This window comes from Mastomys coucha, unplaced genomic scaffold (assembly GCF_008632895.1).
Source record: "Mastomys coucha isolate ucsf_1 unplaced genomic scaffold, UCSF_Mcou_1 pScaffold5, whole genome shotgun sequence".
Classification (NCBI taxonomy): Eukaryota; Metazoa; Chordata; class Mammalia; order Rodentia; family Muridae; genus Mastomys; species Mastomys coucha.
The window spans coordinates 1,673,978-1,699,222 of NW_022196911.1; the positions used below are offsets into that span (position 1 = coordinate 1,673,978).

The 25,245-nt window shown below is 40.6% G+C and overlaps 1 protein-coding gene across 4 annotated transcripts in view; it reads left to right on the forward strand.

The window, feature by feature from the left end:
- Window positions 1-25,245, forward strand: part of Esr1 (estrogen receptor 1) — a 381,713-nt gene that overhangs the window by 284,852 nt on the left and 71,616 nt on the right. For all 4 annotated transcript variants that reach the window (XM_031354125.1, XM_031354128.1, XM_031354126.1 and 1 more), the window contains exon 6: window positions 23,162-23,300. In XM_031354125.1, the coding sequence (XP_031209985.1) occupies window positions 23,162-23,300 (139 nt within the window). The remainder of the gene's footprint in view (window positions 1-23,161; window positions 23,301-25,245) is intronic.

Here is a 25,245-nt window from a genome sequence, read left to right on the forward strand (position 1 = left end):
GGCTTAAATTGCTTTTCACAGAAGCAAAAAGCACCCAGTGCTAAGCGCAAGGTTAGACTTCACCATAGGCATTTTTCTGAAATCAGGATAGTCTCTCGGGCATAGGTAAGCCAGGTAAGTGGCAGGATAGCCACAATACTGGCTCCGTTATCTACTGCTCTCACTTGATTAACGTCTGCCATGGCTTTAAGTCAGGGTTTCCTGCATAGACGCACTGTCTCTGTTGGTCTTGATGCACCTTCACATCATGTGACACTGACACTTGGAAACTGAGTTGCCTTTTGCACCATGTTTTACATTTCCTTAGTAAGGGCAGAGTGATGATCATGTGTTCAGCAACCCACTCTCTTCTGTGGTGCCGCAATGTCCTCCTGCATAACTGAAATCGTATTGGTCGTGTCGAGGGTGAGTATGCAGGCGTCTCGGCTGGGACATCGATCTTACCACGTATACTGGATTGGACAAAGCTCCATGTGGTTTCTTTGAAGAGTTATTCCAGGGATGTTTCAGCTTCAGATTTGGAGGTAAATTTTTCTACAGAAGACACCAAGTACCAATAAGTTTGTATGTTTGAGAACTGCTCTTAAATTACTCCAGTTCAGGATTTTATATTGTACACGGTAAGTTCTCATCTTCGCATCTTTAATTTCCCAGCTGGATACCTTTCCACCTTCAGAAGTGTCTTCTTTACCGTGTAGGCTAAGTGCACATCTGCACAACCTTGCTTCATGGGTTCTTGAGTCATTACTATGATGTTAGCTGAATGACACTAAATCATATCTATACCCTTACTAAATATAAACTTACTAAAGTCTGTCAGTTTAAAGATCTTCTGAGAGGTGCTGACAATCATGATTAGCTGTTAACAGTTCTGTGTTTTTAACTTATTAAGTGTAATCTCTTTGGGGACCTGAGTCTGTGTGTGTGTGTGTGTGTGTGTGTGTGTGTGTGAGTGAGTGTGTGTGTGTGTCTATGTACAGAGGGAAAAAGAAAAAAACACATATGCACATTATCTTTTGAAAAGAATGTTGACTGCCCTAGCAAAACTTACAAAATTAAATGATTTATTATGATAAAAAATTATTTATTGTTTATAGAATGGTTCATTTCTGGATCTTTTATAGAGAACTGTCTCTGTTCTACATGGTGATTCAGAAGAAAGCAAACCTCTTCCTTCTGCAGTGATGCTGTCTTGTGTGGCCTTGAAGTATCTAGCTTGTGAAGCCCTGTGTATCTAGCTTGAGGAACAAGAAGTTAAAGGTTAAATCCTTCTTGATAACTTTGGCCTTGACCATCACATTTTTCTGTTCTCATTCAATTGAGAAGACCTTGGGTCACAATGGTCCATAGATGCAGGAGTGGGAGAGACTCAGAAGTGTGGTCCTTGCATAATATACCCACTCAGGTGGTAAATGTAGCTCTAATTTACAGGAGTGGTATATGTAGGTCCTCTTAGCTCACAGTAGTGGAAGCTGAAAAGCTGAATACCATAGAGTCAGATAAGAAGAGCTCATCTGGATATCTCATACTGTGGCAGCTCTGGGGTGTTGACAGAGGGGAGAATGTGTGTGTGTGTGGATATGTGTAAGTGATCAGATAATGGGAGAGGATGCTATAATGTGAGAGCCTTGATCTGATTCTTCTTTCAAGAAGAATGTTAATCGCTGTAACATCCTTCTCATTTGGCCCCACTTCTTAAAGGTTATGTGACATCTCAGTGCCTTCTCCCTGGTGACTAACTTTCAGCACCTCCTTTTAGGAAACAAACCCATGCAAATCAGAGATGAGATTATCTATGAAAAGATAAAGTATTATTGTATATTAAGCATAAACAACCAAGAAGAATTAAGTTCATTCTTTTCAAATCCACACAAGATTTTTCCACCGTGTGTGTGTATGTGTGTGTGTGTGTGCGTGTGCGCCAAATATTGTGAGTGCCAAATATTCTGAGTCCAGTTTCCCACCTCTCTTACATTTTACATAATACGATCTCATAGGAAAATATTGCTTTAAAAGTAAGTGCTGGTAGCATTCTTAGCCCTACCGTTGGGTAGAGAACAGAGCCTGTTAAATGAGCACATTCCAAAGCCACCCCTTTTCTTTTTGAGGTCCAAACACAATCTCATCATTTCTCCCCTCCCTTTCCTCTCTCTAAACCCTCCTGCATGTTCCTCCTTGCTCTCTTCCAAATCCATACTCCGTTTTTCATTAATGGTTATTACACACATATACTGAGATTCCCTCATCCTGACGTAAGCCATCTCTCTGATGTTTCCACCAACGTACTTTTAAAATGTCTTGATTTACGACTTCCTTAGTTCTATTACCATAAAAACTCCATGAAACTGTTTCCATTTTGGAACACGATCTTTAGGGAAACCAAAATCTGTGTTCCAGGAACATGGTCATTTATTTATTGGCTTCAGAATAGACTCTCTCTTATTCCCGTTGGGACAAAAAGTAAATGCTTTGGCCTGAAATGACTCAAAAGATAAAGACACCTTTAGGCAATCCTGATAACCTAGGTTTATTCTCCCATACTCAGGTAGATAGAAGGAGAAGTCTGACTCCCATCAAGATGTTCTCTGATCTTTAGCATCTGCCATGGCGTGCACACACACACACACACACACACACACACACACACACACACACACAAAGTAAGTAACTGCAATTCAAGGTTAATGTAGAATAAAAAGCCCATTTCACATTAACTCTATACTGATAACAAACTAACTTCTAGAATCCTGGTACTTTTATTTTTATTTTTGATGTCAGGTAAGAGTGCCAGGGGTATAGATCTTGAACCACAATGTACTGCCATTGAACTTCACTCTCTATGTATGAGTTCTCAGGAGGGAGCATTTCTTCTGCAGAATTCGGTTTTATGTTTCATGGTTTTTGGAATTCCAGTTTGAAAATAGTTATTGAACAGGATTTTCTAATTTCACCTGCTTGATGTTTCAAGAGAGAAAACAGTCAAAGGCCTCTGCCCTTGAAGGTCTTGAAATACATAGAGTTGGAGAGAAATAAGTCACAGAACAGTTTATCCTTAGGAACAGGAAGATGGTACTCAAATATTACGAGTTTAGAGAAAGGGTAAAAGATCGTGAATAATACCGGAGGAGAGCTGCAGAGACTAAATCAGCTCTGAGCTGGCTATGAGTCAAGCTTGTTATAGGACTTGAGCACCAGCAGCCAGTCAGGAACCATCTCATGAGAGGAAATGATATTATGAACAAAAGCTCAGTGTCTATCCTGCTTCCTGCCTTTTGCTTTTATTACTGTGCGAAGTAATGGATTTCTCTGTGGCATGTCATATATACTCACGTCTTCCTTATCCTCCTCAAACCCCACTGCAGACATTGCTCTTCCACACCCCACACCTCCTCTCGTCTCTCTCTCTCCCATTTCTTCAACACTAATGTCCTTGTGTTACTCGGCATGAACTAAAGCCTTGTCTGCCCAGGCCAATCTATGTGGATGGGTGTAACCATGGCTCCCTATCCTCTAATCCCACCCTTACTTTCTCTGGACCCTGTGCAGATTCATGGCCGCCTTCTCTTTTACCTCTCTAGTGGGAACAGGTCATTGCCTCCAGGGATTGTCCCCGCTACTAAGCTGGATGTCCCCAAATTTCTCAACTGCTATTTTTTTCTGATATGGTTGTTTTTTGTTTTTGTTTTTGTTTTTGTTTTTCATCCCAGCTAGTTGGGAGCACCAATGAGGGAGCACATTCCACCTTCTTAATTTTTCTTGTTATGCTCTACAACATGTTTTAATTGTGAATAAAATGTGCATAGCACACAATTTACCACTCTAAACCTTTTAGGTGTAGGGTTTAGCATCTTGAATATAGTCATGCCGCATAGACACTGACGTCACCCGACTGAAGGACTATCTTATCATCACCTCTAAACCCATTAGACAGTAATGCTCCCTCCTTCATCGCTGTAACCTCTAATCTACCTTCTGTATCCACGAATCTAACTATTCAAGGTAATGGATGTAAATGGAATTATACCGTATATGTCCTTTTGTTGCTAGTTTATTTCAATAGCATATGAATTATATGTGCTTTTTCTTTCTTTCTTTTTTATTTATATCTTTACTTTTTTACTTATTCACTTTACATCCCACTCACTGTCCCACTCCTGGTCACCCCTCCCACAATACTTCTCACCCCTTCTCTTCTCCTCTGAGTGGATGGGGGGTCTCCTGGGTATCCCCCCAGCCTGGCATAATGTTTGTAAGGTTCATCCCGGTAGCTGAGTGATTCCTAGGGCTTACAACATTTTGTCACCCATTTGGTTTTAATGTTTAAAGATTTATTCATTTTTATTTATGGTTTGTGTGTTTATTTATGTATGAGTGTTTGCCTGCATAGAATGTATGGCTATTGTGCATGTGTATGCATGCAGGTCTTGGTGCCCATGGAGGCCAAAAGAAACCATCAGATACCTAAGAGTTAGAGGTGATTTTTAGCTGCCATTTGAGTGCTGGGATCCAAGCACGGGCTGTCGGCGAACAGCAGCAAGTGCCCCAACCACTGAGCCATCTCTGTAGCCTTCATCTTTTATAATAGCTGGCACCATAGGCTATCACAGGAAATAAATATGAAAGACAGAAAGGAAATACATTTTCCTGTTCTATGGACACCCGGAGACATTCTTGGGAACAGAGGCACTGTAGAGTAGAGTTTGGAAGTCTCCTGGAAGAAGTGAGGAAGGCAAGGAACAGTGGGCGAGGATGGGAAGCGTTGAAGCTCTTGAAGTGTCTGCGTTTTTCTGTGAAAAATAGTGTTTTCAGTTTTCCTGGGAACTCTCACCCCTGTTACAAAAATGAGAGATTTTTTTGTTTTGTTTCGTTTTGTTTCTTGTTGTTTTGTTTTGTTGGAATGCATGTGTGAAACTTTGTGTTAGCGCCTCCATTGTTGGGGGTGAGAAGATGACTGGAAAGGAGATTAGCATCCAGGCAAGCGGGCAGCATCTCGATCCACGTCAGTGTGTCTGATACATGCTGTCTGTCATTTGGTATTCTCTGTGCCCAGAAGAAAGCATGGCGCACTGTGTGGCCACACACATCTAACTCGTACATGTTGGAAGCAGTGTTCACTCGAAATAGAAAATCTTGCTCTGAGAGGAGTTTCTCCCCATTTGAAGGTTGTAAAGATAAGATTATAAAGACAAAAAAAACCCAAAAAAACAAACAAACCCTTTTTGTGGTATATATGGAAGTTGTACTTGATGCTATCAATGAGTATATAACATGTGTATAAATGGTTACTTTATATGATAGATAACCTAGTTCTGTATTCTAGAAATATTTATCGTTATGTGGAAATTTTATATATTGTATGTAACCCTTATAGTACTATATGTCTCATACATCCTATGCACACTCTCTCTCAATAGATCACTTCCTTTCTCAAACTTGTAAGCTTGCAACTATGCTTAGTCCCAGAACAGGTGCTGAATGACATCATACTGTGTGTTGATAAACCATGGGGAGGTGTCATGTGTCTCTGTGCATACATTCAAGAAATCAAGAACAGTAAGAATGTGCATAGCAGGTAAAACTTTAAAATCCATCTCAATATAGGAAGTACATTAAATCACACTAAATCTTAGACCTTACCACCATACTTGGAATGTAACAGGCTTTCAACAAATATTTATGGAGGTATTGAGAGACTTTTGTCATCTTGATTTGATTATGTAAATCTGGAAGTGGCAAAGAATTCTGTTGTTTTGGGTCATGTCAAATGTGTGAATGTCTTCTCATTACCAACGAAGGACAAAAAAACTTCAGTGAGCAGAAGGCTTCAAGGCCATCCGAAGATGTTATTCCTGTGTCCCAGATAACAAGGTGGCGCACTAAGAACCTTTTCTCTTCCTAAAGTAGCCTTCCCAGTTCAGACCAAACCAAACCAAAGCAAAAAAGCACTATAAAATAGAACCATTGAGAACAACACTTGAATTTTAGTTGGCCTACTCTACCTTTGCAAATCCCAGGATTTTTATGTAAATCTTTGTTGAATTGGTATATTTCTGGCTTTTGAATTTCAACATAGAATTATTTTGAATCTGTTCGATTAATGTATAATTTACTAATCAACTGCTAAATAAATGAAGGGTTCTGTGATAGAAACTTCCAGAAATAAAAATGTGAGCCATGAGAAAATGGCCCAGCATCACCCCTGTACTCAAGTTAAAGAATATAGACGTGTGCGTGTGTTTGTGTGTGTGTGTGTGTGTGTGTGTGGTGTGTAGCAACCTCAGGAAAATTGAAGTGATTTTTAGATTGGTAAAAAGAAGAAAAGAAGAAAAACCACATTCTTGGTGCTGCAAGGTGAGACAGAGACACTGTCTGGAGCTTGTTGCAGGTGTAGGAGCTTCAGATGGACGGGTAAAATCCATTACGTCTGCCAATTCTAACGTGTCAGGAGAAAAACTCACCCTGAGAAATACGTGCTGAGGATCTACAATTGCCAGAAGCTAATAGACACAAGGACCGAGGCTATTTTTCAGCAAACTGTTGTTCCACTTTTTGCTTCTCTCCTGACAGTGACTGCTTTTAGCAGGGCAAAAGGTATCTGAAATTTTCTTGAGTTGGAAATTTAAATCATGGCCACTTTGCTCACACCCACTGGAAGCAGCAGAAGAGAAAAACACGAACTCCCGTAAACGTGCACGCAAGGGAGGAGCTTGGAGGATGTTACCAGCCCTAAGTCTTAGCAGGGCAGGGACAGGCAAGGGGACAGAAGGAACACTTGGCGGTAGAACCCCAAGTCTTTCAGAAATGACAAGAGAAGTCCTAGCAACTTTTTTTTTTTTACTCACATTTTCCTGCTTTGCTTACTGTGGGTAATCTTTCGGGTTTCTCAGTATCTCTGTTTTGTTTTAAGCCAGAGAACTTGTACATTTAAATGAATTTTGTTAGTTTTTTAGAGAGGTTCTCAAGTGATCCAGACTGCTCTCAGACTTGTTCTGTATCTTAGGATGACTTTGAACTTCTGTTCTCCCTCCCTCTACCTCTGGAATGTCGGGATTGCGGGCGTGCATCAGTGTATCAGTCTATGGTGCTGGGAATTAAACAAAGGGCTTCGTGTATGTTAGACAAAAAAAAAAAAAAAAAAAAAAAAAAAAAACCTCCACCAAGTGAGCTGCAGTCACAGAACTAATTTTAGTTTAAACAGATTCACAAAACAGAAAAATCATGCATAATATATGCATATAGCATATACTAATGTATTTAGCATATGCATTAATTGCTTTTCTGTTGTGTAGGAAAAAACCATTATAGATAACGGAAGTTATGGTTCCAGAGGGGTAAGAGTACATCATGGCATAGAGGCCTGACAGCAAGAGCGGAAAGCTGAGAGCTCTGATCTGCAACCTCAAGCATCAGGAAGTATTAATAGCAAACTGTTAGTGGAGTGGGCTGAGGATTTAAATCTCAAAGCCCACCCTCAGTGATGTAATGGCATTCGTGGAGCTAAACCTCCTAAACCACCTAAACCTCCCGAAAACAATGCCACAAATTGGGACCTGAATGTTCAGATTCCTATGATAACAGGGGACACTTTCGTTCAAACCACCACATCAGGGCAGCAGGCCTTCAAAAGCCCCATTCCAGACCTAGCCTGTCTCTTGTACTTCCTGATTATGAGTGGTGAAAGTGGAAGCACTCTAGTACCATTCCAGCACTCTGTCTGCTTGCCTGCCACCGGGCTTCCAGCCACGATGACCATGGACTAAAACCCTGAACCGGTTAAATGTTCTCTTCTAGGTTAAATGTTAAAGGCCCTCAGTTAAATGCTTTCTTCTGTAAGCTGCTTTGATCATGGTGTCTTCACAGTGATGAGACAGTAACTAAACAGATGACTTTAGTATTGCTTCCTGGTTCTGAAACATTAGCTTTGTCTGAATCAGACAAACCATTGGTTGCTGGAATCCGTAGGTTATTTTGCAGAGATGGCAGAGTGGGCAGGAACATGGTGACATCATCTATTTCAATCACGCTCTGCTCTTGATTGTTAGGTCAATGTCAAGAGATGAGTGGAGGTGCTTTTCTCTTGGTTGCATCGTCAGTTCTTGGTTGAGCCATTAGAGAAAATGTCAATTATTAGACAAAGTTTTGTGAGAGATTTACAAGCTGGGAAGCATTCGTTTTCAAGGACTTACCTGTCTACCTTATTAATAACGTATTTTAGTACTCAAAATTTTTAGTGAGATAATAATTAAAACATTTTGAAAAATCACATTTCAAAAGTAAAGGCTATAACAGAAATTTCTTGTATGACTTCTTTTTTAGTAGGTTCTACTGTCTTTTATGTATGGAAAAAATATGTTTTTGAGATTTTCTGGTTCATTTCCCAATTTATTAAATTATTTACTTCTTCAATTTAAGATTTGCCACAAGTTGGGCACACTTTTAATCCCACAAGGCCAGAAGCAGGTGGATCTCTCTGAATTCCAGGTCAATGTGGCCTTTATAGAGCATTCCAGGCCATCCTGGCCTACATAGTGAGTGAGACCCTGACTAAAAAAAGAAAAAAAATGAATACTGGGGATTTACTTTTAATCTTCAAATCTTGATGAATTTTCAAACATTCTTTAGTTAGGTAAAGACATTAATGATTTCAATTTCTCTTAATCACTTATAAAAGGAGCCATTGGGTGAGTCACTCAGGCCATTTCTGGAGCCTGTTGAACAGCGGTCATATAGTACATTTTCTTATTTCCTCTTTCTGGCCTCATTGCTTTGTATATTTCCAAATGTTTATAATATGCTTTCTGATCTTCAGTGATCTTATGAGAGGCATTTCCAGAAAGAGCAGAGGACAGAGAAAAGTATGCCCCACTTATGACATGCTACAGATGAAATTTTATTTAGTCAGCTGTGCTTTTACATCCAAGGTAAGTTATGTGATGACAAAGCATGTCTCATTCTTCCAGGTCATATGAACCTTCCAGTGGAAACTGATTACCTGGAAGTCAATTACTTCTGTCCTTATCCTATCAGGGGTCCTTAATTAGGAGCCCATGAATTCTTAAGATGAAATGGGTTCCACTGTAGTTCTATTTATCAATAAGAAAATATTTCAGAACTAGGGAGATGTCTCAGTGGGTGAAGTGGGACTACACAGGCATAAAGACCTGAATTTGATCTCTGTACCCATGTTGGAAAAAAAGAAAGCTGGGCATGGTATTATTTGCCAATAATCCCAGTATTGGGAAGACAGGGACAGGAAGGCCCCAAGGCTTCCTGGCTGTGGCATCCAGCTGAACTGGTGAACTGCTGGCTCATTGGTAGACACTGTTGCAAAGAGTAAGGTGGAAAATGATTGAGAAAGAAAAATGATGTTGATTTTTGCTTCCACACTCATGTGCACACATACAGTGGCATGTATACATACATACATACATACATACATACATACATACATACATATGTGCATACATACATACACACCCAGAGGGAGACAGAGACAAAGATATACACATAGGGGAGAGAGGGAGAGAAAGATAGAGGGACAGACACAGAAGAGGAGAGTGAGGGAGAGAAAGACAGAGAGGCGCAGAGAGGGAAAAAGAGGTAGGGAGAGTAGAAGAGAGAGAGAAGACTTAAGAACGCTCCAATAAGGTGTTTCAGTTGGAAAGTCAAGGTGTGATGCAGAAGCTCAGAAGAATCCTCACACCTTGGTAATGCTGGATGCACTTACTATGAGGGACAGCGATTAGTGTGCCGCTTGCTCGTCGGCCACCAGTGTGTTCCAAGCACTGTGACAGTTCCCTGACAGATGCTATCATAGTTCTCATTGTCTAGAGGAAGATGCTGAATCCCAGAAAAATTCATACTTTAATTCCCAAAAGAGCCATAGACAATGAAGGCAGAAGGAAGACATTGTAGGGAAAGGAAGAAGGCTAGTGGGAGGGAAAGGAGAGACAGAGTAGGGTAGTACAGGTTAATCGTAATGAGACACAAGGATAGATGTGTCAGAAATATCTCAGTTAAGCCCATTATTTGCCTGACACCTAAAAAAGTAAAAATTAATAAGTAAAGGGTATACGACAGTACCAGAGACTAACTCACCAAAGGGCACGTGACTAAGCAGTGACAAACTGGGGACCCAATACTGTGTACTGTCTGTGACCTACTCGGCATCTTCATAATACCTTATTACATATTGGAAAAAGTCAAAGTTCCTATTGAGATGTGTTGAATTCTGAGAAGGTAGCCAACAGACAGTTTTGTTCTTTATATAAACATGAAATAAAATTAGGACTTCCTGGAAAATGATGCTGCTTTTCTTTACTTTAGCATTGTCTGAGAAAGCTGGCACCTAATTAGTGCTGTCCTGGAATAAACTAGTGTTCTTCTAGGCCAGTTTCTGTGCTCGTCATGTTGTAGAATAAGGGTGCCATTCAATGAGAGCATCTGCAAGTCCTTGTACCAAGGAACATGTACCTATTCCCTGTCTTAGCAAGTATTTACAAATCTCGTCCCTTCAGTGTTATCACTACAGCTTCATGGGATTTTCTTCCCTCCCTTCTTCCTTCCTTCTTCTTTGTTTGTTTCTTTCTTTCTCCCTTCCTTCCTTCCTCCCTCCTTCCCTCTCTTTCTTTCTTTCTTTCTTTCTTTCTTTCTTTCTTTCTTTCTTTCTTTCTTTCTCCTTTTCTTTCTTTCTTTCTTTCTTTCTTTCTTCCTTCCTTTCTTTTTCTTTCTTTCTTTTTTCTTTCTTTCTTTCCTTCCTTCTAATCTTCTTTTGCAGTCCCACCCAGTTTAGATATATCTACATATATGGCCAGAAACACTCAGGACAAAGGCCTTTACTGCCTCAAGAGCTGGATATATTTTCAGCCAGGTTGGTGCTACCCAGTTAGTAACGTGCTGCTATTACAAGTCTGGGAAACTAAGCAACTAAAGAGTCTTAGGATTGTGCAGTCTTTATGAGCAAATATGTCTGTGGTCCTGTTGCCTCCTTTGGGAAGCACTTTGGTTGGCATCTCATCTACCCCGAGGTAGGGAATGCATTGAGCTAGAAAGAGGCTGCAGCAGCTCTTGCTTCCCAGATAATCAGCACTTTTGGACACTGGGGGTCTGCCCTAGTCCCCACTGTATTTTCACTCATTATTTAGTTACCTGGCAAGATCAACCAGGGCTATAAAAGAAACCAACAGTGGATAAAAGAAAAAAGTTATTTATGGCCTCTTTCTAGAATCCTGTGATTTTCTTTAGTAATTGCTGACTTCATATATTGGGAGATAGAGGTGGGAATCAATCATTTGTATCCATGTTGGTGTTGAAATTTATGTAGGGAGGATGTGGGCAATGCGAAGCATCTCAGAATAAGAGGGAAGAAACCATCTTTTCTCAACAAGCCCCCCAACTACTGTATGCTTGTAGGGCCCCAGACTTACCTGCAACCTCTCCTTGATATTCAGACCATGCATGGCTTGTCTTCTCAGGTACCCACTGATGGATGGCTCTCCCATTTCATACTCAGCTTGTCAGAGACATCTGTTGTTTTACCTTAGAAAATTCCCATTATGACATGTGTTTCAGTAAAATTATGGAAGAATCTGCCTCTTCAAAAAAAAATCCTAATGAGTTCTAGAGTTAATTGTCCTTGGCTCATTGTCAAAGACAGGTATTCTAGCTTTTAACTCAGAGGTATGTGTGTGTGCGTGTGTGTGTGTGTGTGTGTGTGTGTGTGTGTGTGTGAGTGTGTGTGTGATGCCCTCACTGAAGTTTTGAGTTTGCACCAATTTTGGTTCCAGTGAGGGATTTGGGTGGATCAGGAATAGGAGGAAGTCATCACTGTTCATTTATGGGGTGCTCTCTCTAGGTAGGTGGATATCTACTTCCCTCATGAGGTCTCTGTGTAGTTAACATTTGTAGTGTCTATGCTGATCACACAGTTTGGAGAACTCGGGCTGATGTCAGAAGTCTCTGGCATGCTCTGCAGGTCTGCTCCAGGACAGATGGGGAAGTGAGTGCTCCCTGGTACACGTGCTAGTTGTGTTTCCAAACGTAACCAGCCTGAGTTCTTTGTGAGCTAACGCTGCCTCCCTCCACAGCAGCTGTCCTTCCTGTCCATTTGAGGACAGTCTTCAGTACTCTACGTTCTAGCTTATTAATATTTGTGTCCTTTACCTTGCAATCTACTCTCAGAAACTGGAAAATAATTTCTTTTACTCCCCCCATTTCTCATTTAAGCTGAAATTGATTTCTTTCTTAGCTTGAGGTGGGCGGGGGTTGGGGGTGGGCGGAATTAGGCTGTAGTTAATACAATTGCTTTTGCTGAATTAAAAAAAAGCTAGTTTATCTTCAAGCTTTGGTACATCAGAGTAGATGGTTGCTCAGTTCCTCCCAAGAGGATTGCTACATGAGATATACAGGATCTCCCAGTGTCCCCATAGAATAATTGCAACCAACTCAAGCAGTAATAGAATTGTTTATTTGGGGATGGGGGTGGTTTTCAGTCTGTTTGGAAAATTGGGAAGCTAGGAGACACTCAGAAATTCATCAGCTTCTCCAGAACTCTTCTCAAATGCTTATCGTCATGACAACCATCTCTTCATAAACCAAGGCTCTGCTCGTGATACAGATGGGGTTGGTGGCACGGCACTTTTGCCATCTGCTTTGTTTTCTCAGAGGGACACTTTTTTTTTGATCCCCAAGTCTGATCCTCAGATCTAAAAGTCTTGACTCCCCTTCCTCTGGGGAGGGAAACACAGATGTACTGTTCATGCTTTTCTCCAGCTAAACTATTTCTTTCCTTGCCCTTTGTCATATAATTTAGAGTACATGGATTTGAAAAATGATAATATTCTCTTTCTCTCTCTCTCTCTCTCTCTTTCTCTCTCTCTCTCTCTGTGTGTGTGTGTGTGTGTGTGTGTGTGTCTGTTTCAGTATCTCTGATGCTAGCTCTGTCTTTGTCTGTCTCTGTTTCTCTATGTGTGTGTCTGTGTCAGTGTCTCTGTTTCTCTATGTGTGTGACTGTGTCAGTGTCTCTGTTTCTAGCTCTGTCTCTCTGTGTCTCTGTGTCTATGTCTCTATCTCATCTCTGCCTGTCTTTGTCTCCCCATAGGTATGTGAGAAAATATCCATGCATATTGGAATGACTTATTCCTGTATGTACTTTTAAAAATGTGATATGAAGCACTTTGCAATGGAATAACACAGTCAGAGTGAGGCAGGTATAAAGTAGGAGTGTGGCTGTCATCTTTGTAAGAGGCAGATGAACTCTGGGATGCTGTTGTTGCCTTTCCCAATGGTGGGGTTGCATATGGTCTGCAATGATGTCTGAAGGACATTTTAGCTAACAGAAAGGAGCACAGTTAGGAAAGGGATGGTTTTTCTGGTGGAATTTGGAGAGAATTAGCCACATAAACAAATATGTACATAAAGGATGTAGCCCAGGATCTCTCCCTAGCCTTTTTCAATGACGCAAGTGCATTATATATCACTCTGTTATAGATTCTGGGGTTGTAATTTTCATAGGATGACTCCTAGTATGCCTCAAACTTAGTTTTGCTGGCAGCAGAATGAAAGTCTATTCAGCCTTTGAAGAACAAAAGATGTACACTAACCATGAAATTTATGTGGTTAAATTAAAGTGATAAATAACAGTTACAGGAATGCCATATGAAATCCCTATTTAAAATACAACTAATTTACTACATTGTATTATAATCATTTTACATATGCCACATTTCATAATTGGAAGAATTAAAACCTTGGAGGTTGTTTATATTATAGTTCCATTTTTTCCCATTTCAGCCAGAGAAATTCTATAATTGATATTCTAGACTAGAGATAATTTATTTCCATATGCTGTTTTATGACCTGTTGATGTGTAAACATAGTAAAATATTGGCAGAGTGAATAAGATGTTATCACAATGTGTTACACACAAACAGAAAGAGACAGAGACAGAGACAGAAACATAAAGAAACAGAAACACAGATAAAGAGAGAGACAGCGACACAGAAAGAAAGACATGCAGAGAGAGGCAGAGACAGAGACAGAGAAAGACAGAGACAGAAAGAAAGAGAGACAAAGACAGAGACAAAAGCAGATACACACACAAAGAGACAGACAGTGAGAGATGCAGAAAGACAAAGACAGAGACAAATATAGAGAGGAACAGAGAAAGAGGGAGGAAAGATGGGGGAGGGGGGGACATGATTAAGCAGCAAGCATAGGATGATGTCCAAAGCAGGAGAGGTTGTTGGAAAACTTTTGAAGCATTGTCCAAATGCACTTTAGAAGTTAAGTCTAATAATTTCTCAAAGAAACATTTCTAGAAGGAGTGTAGCAAAGAGTGGTGCCGGAAAAGAATACCATGCCCAGCAGCAGTAAAGCAAATTTGAACCTGTGTTGATTTAGGTTAAATAGCCATGATAGTACACCTAAGACCTTGTCATCAGAATATCTACTATTGGAATTTAATTTATATCTTATATATGCATTCGCATGCAAGGTCCAGAAAGGGCATCTAGGCATCTGTTGGATTTTCTCTTTCTTTTTTAGATGAAATTAGGAATAAGTGAAAATGCTGTAAACAGCACCATATCTATTCATTTTAAATGTTCCATAAACCCATCATCTCTAAGTACATGTGTGTACAAATGACTCGCAGACTACGATACAGTTTTCTGCCTTGTTCTGAAGGGACTGGTGATGATGTTACAAAAGTCTTCATTATATGATGTAAAAGAATACATGACACCATTTTCAAACAACATAACCAAGGTTTCAAGTTTAGGAACTGAGGAGGTGGCTCATTAGCTGAGCAAACATGAAAGCCCGAGTTTAACATCCTAACATTCAATAAAAACTGGGCATGCTGATGCGCACAGTTATTATTGTTACTATTATCATCACCATTATTAAGTGTGTGTTTGTGCGTACATAATAAATATATCTAGGTGCCCACAAGCCATAGTGCTTATATGGCAATCAGAGGACAACTTTAGGATGGTTCAGTAGGTAGAGGCATTTGTCAAACAAACCATATGACCTGCACTTGGGTTCCTACAACCCGCCTGAAGTTAGCACGAGAAAATTGGCCTGAAATCTTGTTTTTAATGCAAGCAAGTTGGCTGTTAGTCATGCTAAATGTGATGTAGTCCTTGTTAGTAGGTGTCAATGCCAGGGCCTTATGCAGGCTAGGCAAGCCCTCTCCCATTGAGCTTCATCCCCAGCCCAGTGGTATGGTTTGAGAATATCTAGTTTAGGACCGTCATCTCTTCCTCTGGCACTGATTGGTTGCTTGATATTTGCCTGCAGAGCATCACTTGGTCTCAGTAGGTGAGAAGTCCCTGGAGAAAGTCTTTCTGTCCATTCCAATGCCAGTGAAGAGTGTCAAACAGTGTAGAAGAGTGCTAGGCTCCATAGAAACTGTCTCCTGATTGCCACGGGAGTGCCGAAGACAATTGCGTTCTGAGGACATTGAACATAATGAAATGCTCTGTGTTTAATAAAACCCAAAATATGCTCTCTTTTCTCATTTTTTCCATATATATATATGGAAAAATATAATCCATATGCCTTTGTTACCTTTGCTTTAAAATCTTGAGAAATGTTGTTTTGTATGAGCCATTTGATCTCCGCGAAGTCTTTTATCCTTTTTATTAGTTTTTTACATGTATGCATAAATAAAAATAGAAAAAGGAAACATGCTTTTGAGATCACGAAGTAGAGCCGCCGTAAATGCTCAATTGAAATAGACATTCTATATCTAATGTATTTTTAAACATTTCTCTTCATGTTTGCAGCCTGTCAGGACGGGGTAGAGGAGAAAGCAGTGGTTCTGGTGTCCTGAGACATATAATAACTCTTTTTGTAATAATTTTAACTGGTAGGTCAGTCACCCTGCCTTCTACAGGGGCTTTCAGCATCTTAACCTTGAGTCGATCTACATTTTGTGGATGGGAAATGCTTTCAGGTCTCAAGAGTAAGCAGCATAGTGAGCTGGGTCTATTTGACTTTTTGGTTGGTAGCCATTTCATTCTTCTTGTCCTTGGTCTGATGGGGGTGGGTGAGTTGTACGTGTGGGGGTATTGCATCCACATAGTCAAAAGTCCCATGTCGGGAAGAGACTTGCAAAAAGCTTAGTCATTATGTCCAAGGACGAAGGTTAGCACCACCACAAGAAAGAAAGCGTTTGGAGAGAAGGCAGTAAATACAGCAGCGGTGAGGCGGGAAACCGCTCACCTGTCATGGCGTTATAAACTCCAACATTTATAAACAAGTGCTTATTTATTTTATCATGTATTCTGGGGGCTGTGTGATCTGATTATTTTATTTTTAATGGTGGTAGGGAGTGTCTACATTACATACACTTGGATGATAAAATGAATTTCTTGTTGTTTATTTATTTTAATGCCTTATTTCATATTTTTTAGTTATGGACATATGTGTCCTCCTGTGGGTGGGTATGTATGTGTGAATGCAATGCCCACAGAATCCCAGCTAGGGTATTGGATCCCCTGAAAGTGGAGTTTAAGGAGTTCTGCTCAGTGTGGATGCTGGGAACTGAACTCTGGTCCTCTGCCAGAGCAGCAAGCATTGCTCACCACTGAGGTACCTCTCCAGTCCCCAAACTCATTTCTTAAAGATGAAATTTTCAATAAATTATACTATTGCTTGGACAATATAAAATCTTACAGGACAGAATTCTCAGCTCCAATAGTCTACCATGGCATTCTGTGCAAGAGGACATTCGAGGATATTTTGGAACTAAAGGAGCTTGCATTCAACTACATCATGGTACGCATGGACTATGATATGGCACTAACTCCATTTTCTAGATCAAACTTATAAAATCTGGACTGTGAAGACTCCATGTGATCTTAGGTTTTCCTGACTGGCTCTGTTGCATAGCTTTCTCCTAGAAGGTCCAGTCTACGAGAAGGCATCCAACCTATAGCTGTTACTCCGCTTTCCATGCTTTCTATTCATTTCTTCTTCCCTCAGAAAGTATTGCAAGGTCCAGGAAGTGCAGCAGGCAGTTTCATAGCTGACATTTCAGAGAACATCATGGCTGCATCACCGAGAACATGATTAATTCATTTGAAGGTCAGGAAGCTAGTAGATTTGCCCAGGGATCCAACCACCTGGCTTGTGGTTTTGTAGACAGCTCTTCTCTGGGGAAACGCTGCTCTTCTGCTCCTCCTGGGTTTGTCCTGCATCTCTGCAGATTGTATCGCATGCATGCTTGTGAGTTTTTCTCCTCATTATGACAGGGTACTTAACGGAAACTACTCATAGACAAAGAAAATCATTTAAGTAAATGGTTGAGGGGACCTTAGTACATTCTGGCAGGGAAAGTGTGTGGGTGTGGTAGCTGGAGAGGCTAGAACAGCTTAGCATGAGGCATTGGTACCTTGCTGCACACTTGTTCTATCTTCATTGGTCGGGAAGCAAAGAACTAGAGATGGAAGCAGAAATGGCATCACATTCAAAGTAAACTCCAGCAACCTAGTTTTGCTATGTAGGTTCCATGTCCCAATGCTCCACAGCTTCACAAAACAGGACCACCATCTGGGGATCATGTGTCTAAGTGCATAATCCTGTGGAGGATGTTTTACATCCAAATGATCAAGGTTTTCCAAAGATTTATTTATTTTTTATTTATGTGCAGGATTATGTGTCTGCATCTTTCTGTAGGTGTGTGCACATGTGTTCACATGCATGTGAATGCCTGAGGAGGTCAGAAGAGGATGCTAGATCTGCTGGAGTTGGAGTTGCATGTAGTTGTGAAATGCTTAATATGTATGTTGGGTATCGAATTCTGGTCCTTTGCAAGAGTAACAAGTGCTCTTACATCCCTGAATCACCTCTCCATTCCCTCAAATGATTACATTTGAGATTGGGTTATCCTGGTTGATGTCAGCCATTCAGGGCAGGCCATGAGGGCTGTAGATTGATCCCCTTCCAATGGGAGCTGTCTGCTTTCTGTTCTACTGTGATGTGAGGAGAGATCCAGCTACATTTAGATTACAACTTCAGAAAACATAAGACAACATAAACCTCACCTTCCCCATGCTGCTTCTGTCCAGTGTAGCCCTGGCAATGAGAAAAGTAAATGGTGCCCATTCCACAAAGGGTTTCAGGATTTTGTTTTTTGTTTTTTTATTTTTTACAGTCTCCATAGTTTGTATCCCATGAAATTAAGAAATACAGTCTCTTAGTTTTCCTCATGTCTCTCCTGAAAAAGCCACTTCAATTCATCATTTTTCTAAGACAGTATAGAGCCACCTTGAAGATATGCAGATTAGTCAATTTACCTGAGGTTCTTTGTACATTTTGACATCATTTCTAAGAATCTGCCAATAGCCAGCAAGAGAAGGCAAGACCTGAAGTATTTCATTTTATGCCAAGGCAAATTGAGCAATTTCTGTAGCAATGTATTGCTGCCTACAGTGGAGCAGAAGGCTTCAGAAATTGTGAGGCTCAAGGAAGGAGTTTGGAAATGTTGTAAATATTTTAGTGCAGAAGTGTGTGCGTGTGTGTGTGTGTGTGTGTGTGTGTGTGTGTGTGTGTGTGTATGTTTTCAGGTATGTGTGCATACGTGTCTACAGAGTCTGGTGGACAATCTTGGATGCCATCTTCAGGAACACCATCTACCTTCTTTGAGATAGTATCTTATTGGCCTGGAGCTTACCAATTAAGCTAGATGAGGTAGCCAAGGAGACCCAGAGGCCATCCTGTTTTGGCCTCCTCAGTGCTGGGCTTACAAGTAAATGCAACCACACCTGGCATATTTACATAGCTTCTAGAGATTGAACTCTGTTCCTAATGCTTGCCAGGCAAGCCCTTACCAACTGAGCCATCCTTCCACCCCTCTGTACTCTTCTTTTGCAGTCAGTGGTAAGGGAGTAAGGGGAAGGTACCCTGGAGGCAAATAGTCACTGTTTAGTGGAGGACAGAAGCAGGGATGTCTTTACTTGGTGTGTTAGTCGGGTCTCCGGCAGTGTGACAAAAGACCTAAGAAAATTAAAATGAAGAAGGATTTTGTACTGGCTAGTTTTGTGTGTCAACTTGACACAGGCTGGAGTTATCACAGAAGGGAGCTTCAGTTGGGGAAGTGCCTCCATGAGGTCCAGCTGTGGAGCATTTTCTCAATTAGTGATCAAGGGGGTAGGGCCCCTTGTGGGTGGTGCCATCCCTGGGCTGGAGGTCTTGGGCTCTATAAGAGAGCAGGCTGAGCAAGCCAGTAAGAAACATCTCTCCATGGCCTCTGAATCAGCTCCTGCTTCCTGACCTGCTTGAGTTCCAGTCCTGGCTTCCTCTGGTGATCAACAGCCATGTGGAAGTAAGCTGAATAAACCCTTTCCTCCCCAACTTGCTTCTTGGTCATGATGTTGTGCAGGAATAGAAACCCTGACTAAGACAGATTTATTTCGGCTCATAGTTTTGTGGTTTCCATGCTTGGCTGGCTCTGTCCTTGTGTGTCTGGGGTGAGACAGAATATCAGGATGTTGGGAGATTGGAGTGGGGGAATGTCTCCACCTCATAGACTTCTCTACTCATTACCACTATCTATTAGCTTATAGACCCAGCAGCATCCAATCTATTCATGTAATCAGAGTTCATTATTCAATTACTTCCCCAAAGTCCATGTCTGTCAACTAGACTTTTGGCATGTGGTCTTTAAAGGACATTTTAGGTTCAAACTATAATGACTGGTCTGGAAAAATAATCGGACTTTGTATATAGATGCCATCTTCCTAGGACAGAGGCTTCCATCAAACCATTAGCTACAGCATAGCTTGTTCAGGGGTAGGGATAGATGTCTTGGGATATCTGTTTGTTTCCAGTGTATCACATCTTTGATGACTTTATTACCAGGCCTGTGAACATATCAACCCATGTTCACTAAGAAAAGACCAGTGGGAAAAGACCATTGTTATCTTTACTTTTGTTTTTATTTCTTAAAATGAAAATTCTGAGTATTGTCTTAGTCGTATCTCAAAAAAGTATTCTTACTAGTTTTATGTGAATGTGTGTATATGTGCATATGGTATGTGTATGGTATGGTATGGTATGATATGTATTTGTGTGTTCACATGTGAAAGGGCACATTTATGTGCAGTTAAGCATGAATACATGAGCATGTGCATATGTAGGCCAGAGGTTAACATAGGATACCTTCTTGATAGCTCTGTCTCTGTCTTTGTCTCTTTCTCTACATACATACACACACACACACACATACACATACACATATGTATGTGTGTGTGTGTGTGTATGTATATATGATATATTGGCTCTCTCATATGAACTTGGAGCTTGCCAATTCAGCTAACCTAGCTACCAATTTAATTTGCTCAAGAGATCCCCTGCCTCTGCCTTCCATGTGCTGGAATTATTGGCAGGCTACCACATCACCTGGCATTTCTATGAGTCCTGGAGAGCTGGGCTCTAGCATCCATACTTTCATGGCAAGTGCTTTAACCTCTGAACCATCTCTCCAGCCCCATAGTCTAGTGCTGTGGATTCTCAGGAACAGAGAATGAACCAACACCTACTGTGTTGCCTGTGTGAACCTCTGTTTTGGCTGCCTTCACTCATATCCCATAAAGATGCTCAATTTAACTTCCCAATAATGATGCTTTGAAGCCCTCAGAAGGCAAAGATCTGCTTTTTAAGTGCTTTTTAGCAGGTCTACTTGATAGACAATCGTTATGTTCTTAAGGGAAATGAAGCAAGGAATTGAAACATGATGTCTATAAATCATTGACCACAAATATTTATAATTATTATGTATTATGTAATGTAACACATAACATACAGTACATGACACATAACATATAACATCATATAACATAATATATAAGTAATAATGTATGTATAAATAATATATAAATATATATTATATATATATATATATATATATAATCTAAAAATACGCATGGATATTTGTCTTACATCAGAAATGCATTCAGCTCCTGGGTGGATACATAATATTGAGACCAGTATGTTGGAAGGAAAAGCTCCATGAGATAACCTCCCTTGACAGTCCTCACATTCATTGAGAAGGCTAATTGAGCCCCTCCCAACCCTGTCTGAGGAACTTGCAGATAAGGCTGCACCAGATATAATAACCCTTGTCTGCAGGCAATGTGTACATCTGGAAACTATAATTAAACAGAATTAAAGATGCCTACATTTCGCAGAAAAAACCAGCAATCCTGCTGGCCTCTGACTGTAAAATACTACTAACGGACATATTCATAATCACACTATTTATATGGTACATGTGGTTGTGGGGAACTTCTTTGACTCCCGAAGATCATTGTGACTGCCAAGTCTGAACAGTAATCCCATTTTGAGGTCAGAGTTAAAGAATATGATCCTGTTTAAATGTAAAGTCACCACCAGGAACCTGGCATTTGATTTTCCAAAGTTGATTGGCTCATTGCAGGTCTGAACATATATGAGGACATGCATGGGAATTTTGTCTTAGTTAGGATTTCTATTGCTGTGAACGCAACTATCACTGAAGGAAGTCAAGGCAGGAGCTCAAGCAGGACAGGAAACTGGAGGCAAGACCTGAAGCAGAGGCCATGAATGAGTGCTGCTTACTGGCTTGCTCCTCATGACTTGCTCAACTTACTTTCTTAGAGCACCCAGGACCATCAGCTCAGGGATGGCATTACTCACAGTGAGTTGGCTCCTCCCACAGCAATCACCATGCAAGAAAATGGCTCACAGGCTTGCCAGCAAGAGATCTGGTTAGGGACATGTTCTCAATTAAGACCCCTCTTCCCAGATATGTCTAGTTTTTGTCAAGTTGATTAAAAAAAAATCAGCTCAGTTAATAAGAATAGATTCTAACAGAGGACAGTGGGACACAAATAAGACAGCATAAAAACAACAACAATAACAACAACAAACCAAAAGGATTCCATAGCTATTCTCCTGCATCAGTGAGAACAGACAGTTGAAGAGAAGGCTGAGAAAGGAAGAAAGAGTGGAGGAATGCCTCCTTGCAAAGACCAGGTCACTGATTTGGCAAGTGGTAAACTTGCAGAACATTGCTTACTTAATAATCCTGTAATGCTGGCATCTCTGTGGTTGGGCATATTTAGTCACCTGATCCAAAACTTCCACAGCAAAGAGCAGGCATCACTGGATTCTGTTCCAATATCTGTCCTTAGCAGACACGCAAACACCACACATCTGAGGAACAGGAGCATCAGTTCTAGCTGCTCAGGTTGGTGTATGAGTCAAGATGGAAGCACTTAGCATTGCCTCCAATGCACACTGAGGAGCTTGATAACTCGTCCCTCCTTTATGTCACATTCTTCTTGCTTGCTTTCCAAATTCATCCCATCTTCCTCCTGTTACTCTTCCTCTTCCGCCTCCTCTTTCTCCTCTTCGTGATGTTTAGGCATCTACTGTCATTAGCAATTACAAAAAGCTTTAATCTCCTAATCAACCCACCGGAAAACAAGGGCACACGTCGGTGTGTGAAGCTCCAAGGAGTAATTGTGACATTACTTGTAGTCATCTGATTTATCCTCTGGTGATTTATTTGCATATGTCATCTCATTAGTCTTTGTCTTACATTTTGTGTAAAAGGATTATTGCTCAGTAGTAAAATGAAGAAATGACTAAGGACTTTGGTCCTACCTGTGTCCTAGTTTCTCCTTAGTTAAATAATTTGAGTTTATAGCACTTAAGTGTTTTCAATGAAATAAAAATGAAAAATGATAGCTATGTAAAGTTATTAGATATGCCTGAGTAGAATTTATTTACTAAGTACAAATTTTATAGACAGTTAATTGGGTTGTCTGAGTTAGTGTATATTTGCAGATCTGACAATAAGGCATTAAAAGCATCTTTACAGATAAGTGGAGACTCACTCACAGCTCGATTTAAAAAGAAAATACTTGCTTTTCCTATAAAGTGTAATTCTATTTGTCCCCTGATGTTTAGGTGTCTACCATATTGCAATTTATAGTTTTTAAAAAGCTTTAATCTCCTATTCAGCCATTAGGAAAAAAGGGCACACATCCATGTGGTTTTTTGTTGTTGTTGTAAAACCAGCATACCAGTTCAAATCCCAAGCCATGTTCATATCACCAGTGATGATTACATTCTTTTGGAACTAAGTGAGGCTTTTCTTGTTTTTCAGGCTTTGGGGACTTGAATCTCCATGATCAGGTCCACCTTCTCGAGTGTGCCTGGCTGGAGATTCTGATGATTGGTCTCGTCTGGCGCTCCATGGAACACCCAGGGAAGCTCCTGTTTGCTCCTAACTTGCTCCTGGACAGGTGAGTGTCCTGGGTATGGCTTGGAGAAACATCCTTTATAACCACTAGTTCCTATCCAAAGCTCATTTATCGTATAGTCCATGGACTGTCAAAGAGTTCTATAGCTACATTTACTTTATGAATGCATAAGTCCAGGGAATGCACTGTAGACCTGTCCATAGGAAGCTAAGGCTAGCTGTCTGCTTGCCATCGCCTTGATGTAACCCTGCTGTCTCAACACATAAGTACAAACTGGAAGTTTCCAGCTTTACCTTTATCTTTTGATATGTGTGTATAAAGTGTATACATATACATCTACATCTCTTAGTGCCTTTACAACCAAACCACGATGGCCTATCAAACTCTTCCTCTGATTTTTCCTTCATTGCAGTGATGAAATTTGGCCTGAAGAGTGCTGAAGGCCATTTGCAGTTCTAGGAATTAAATTCAGTTTTCAGCTATCTTGTTTAACATATTACACTGGGTTGTCTTGGACTGTGGTCCCTGATACTTTCTTCTTTTTTTTTTTTCAATAATTCCTTAGAGTAATAGGATTTAGATATGATTTAGAGCATCTTCCCACCAATGGAGACCCTGCTCGGCACCAGCTGCTATGCTGAGCAGCTTTCTAGTTGCCCCCTATAAACATCATGCCATGCCCAAAGATGCAGGAACCTGCTCACCTCCATTTTTTTTTTTTTTTACCAGAAAAGGAGCTGAATCTCTGTATCTGTCAAGGCTCCTGGAACAGAGTTATAGCAAGATTTAAATAAGGGAGAACTATGGGAGTTGCTGATTTCTGTTTTAATGTATTAATTTTTAGGAAACTGTGATGACACTTCCCTGGAAACAGATTTTGCTGCCCATAGAACGTTATCCCCAAACACGAGGGGAGGACACTAGTCCTTTTCCTTATAACTACATCTATACTGCAGTACATCTATCCATCGATTTTCTCGGACTGTGGAGATGGCTTTGTAACGGTAGACCCATGGCCCACTTTGACCCTTCTCCACCCTCCCTGTTCCCTCTTAGTTCTTGAGGTTTTTTTGTTTTTCTTGATTTTTTTCCCTTTAATCTCTAGACTGGCATGTGCTCTCAGTGTTTAAGTGATCTGCTTTGTGAATGCCTTCCTCACTCTTATCTCCCTTCTCAGCTTCCTATGCACTTGAGAACCTAAGAGAACAGTCATAAAAGTTTGCATTTTGAATATGAAGGACTCTCACTTTACCTCACTTAAGAAATCCATGGTGCCCATGAAGGGATGTCTTCTGGGCATTCCCCAATCTTTTATTTTCTTTCCTTTCCTTGTATTTCTGCTGTGGTTCATTTCCCCATCATGTCTCAAGAAAGTTTATTTATTTCCTACCTAAAAAAATATCCAGTTTTGGAGTTTCAAATGATTCTAGATGAGTATTTCTCATTCTCTGCATGGTTACTATCTAGGGACATTCTTTCTTGGGGTTGGAGCCTGTTTTTTTTTTTTTTGTCTTGTATGTTTTGGTAGCACTCCAGGAAGCTACCTCCTAGACCCTGGGAGCATCCCACCCAAAGTATGACAGAATGTTATGTGCTCAAACACTTTTAGAAGTTTCCTGTCCATGACATGGGGTGACTGGAGGACAAATTGTGGAAAACTCAACTTCCCTAGATAGTCAGTCCTATGTCATTGTCCCAGATGCATTGGAGATTCATGCCCAATATTGGAGGCATCTTCTTTCTTATCAATTCTGATTCTTGTTTTTTTGTTTCTGTCTTAGTGACATTACTGCATGGATAAATCACAGCTTCTACCTCTTCCATTAACAGATTGTCTCGTGACCTGTCACATGTTCCTCTGAATGGTTGATAACTTCATACCTTCCAGTTGTCTCTAGACCATGGCTGAAGCTCTCCTTATGCACTCATCTTCCATTTGTGTACTTACCTATCTTGATTTCTTGTTTAAACTCCTCCTTCCTTCAAT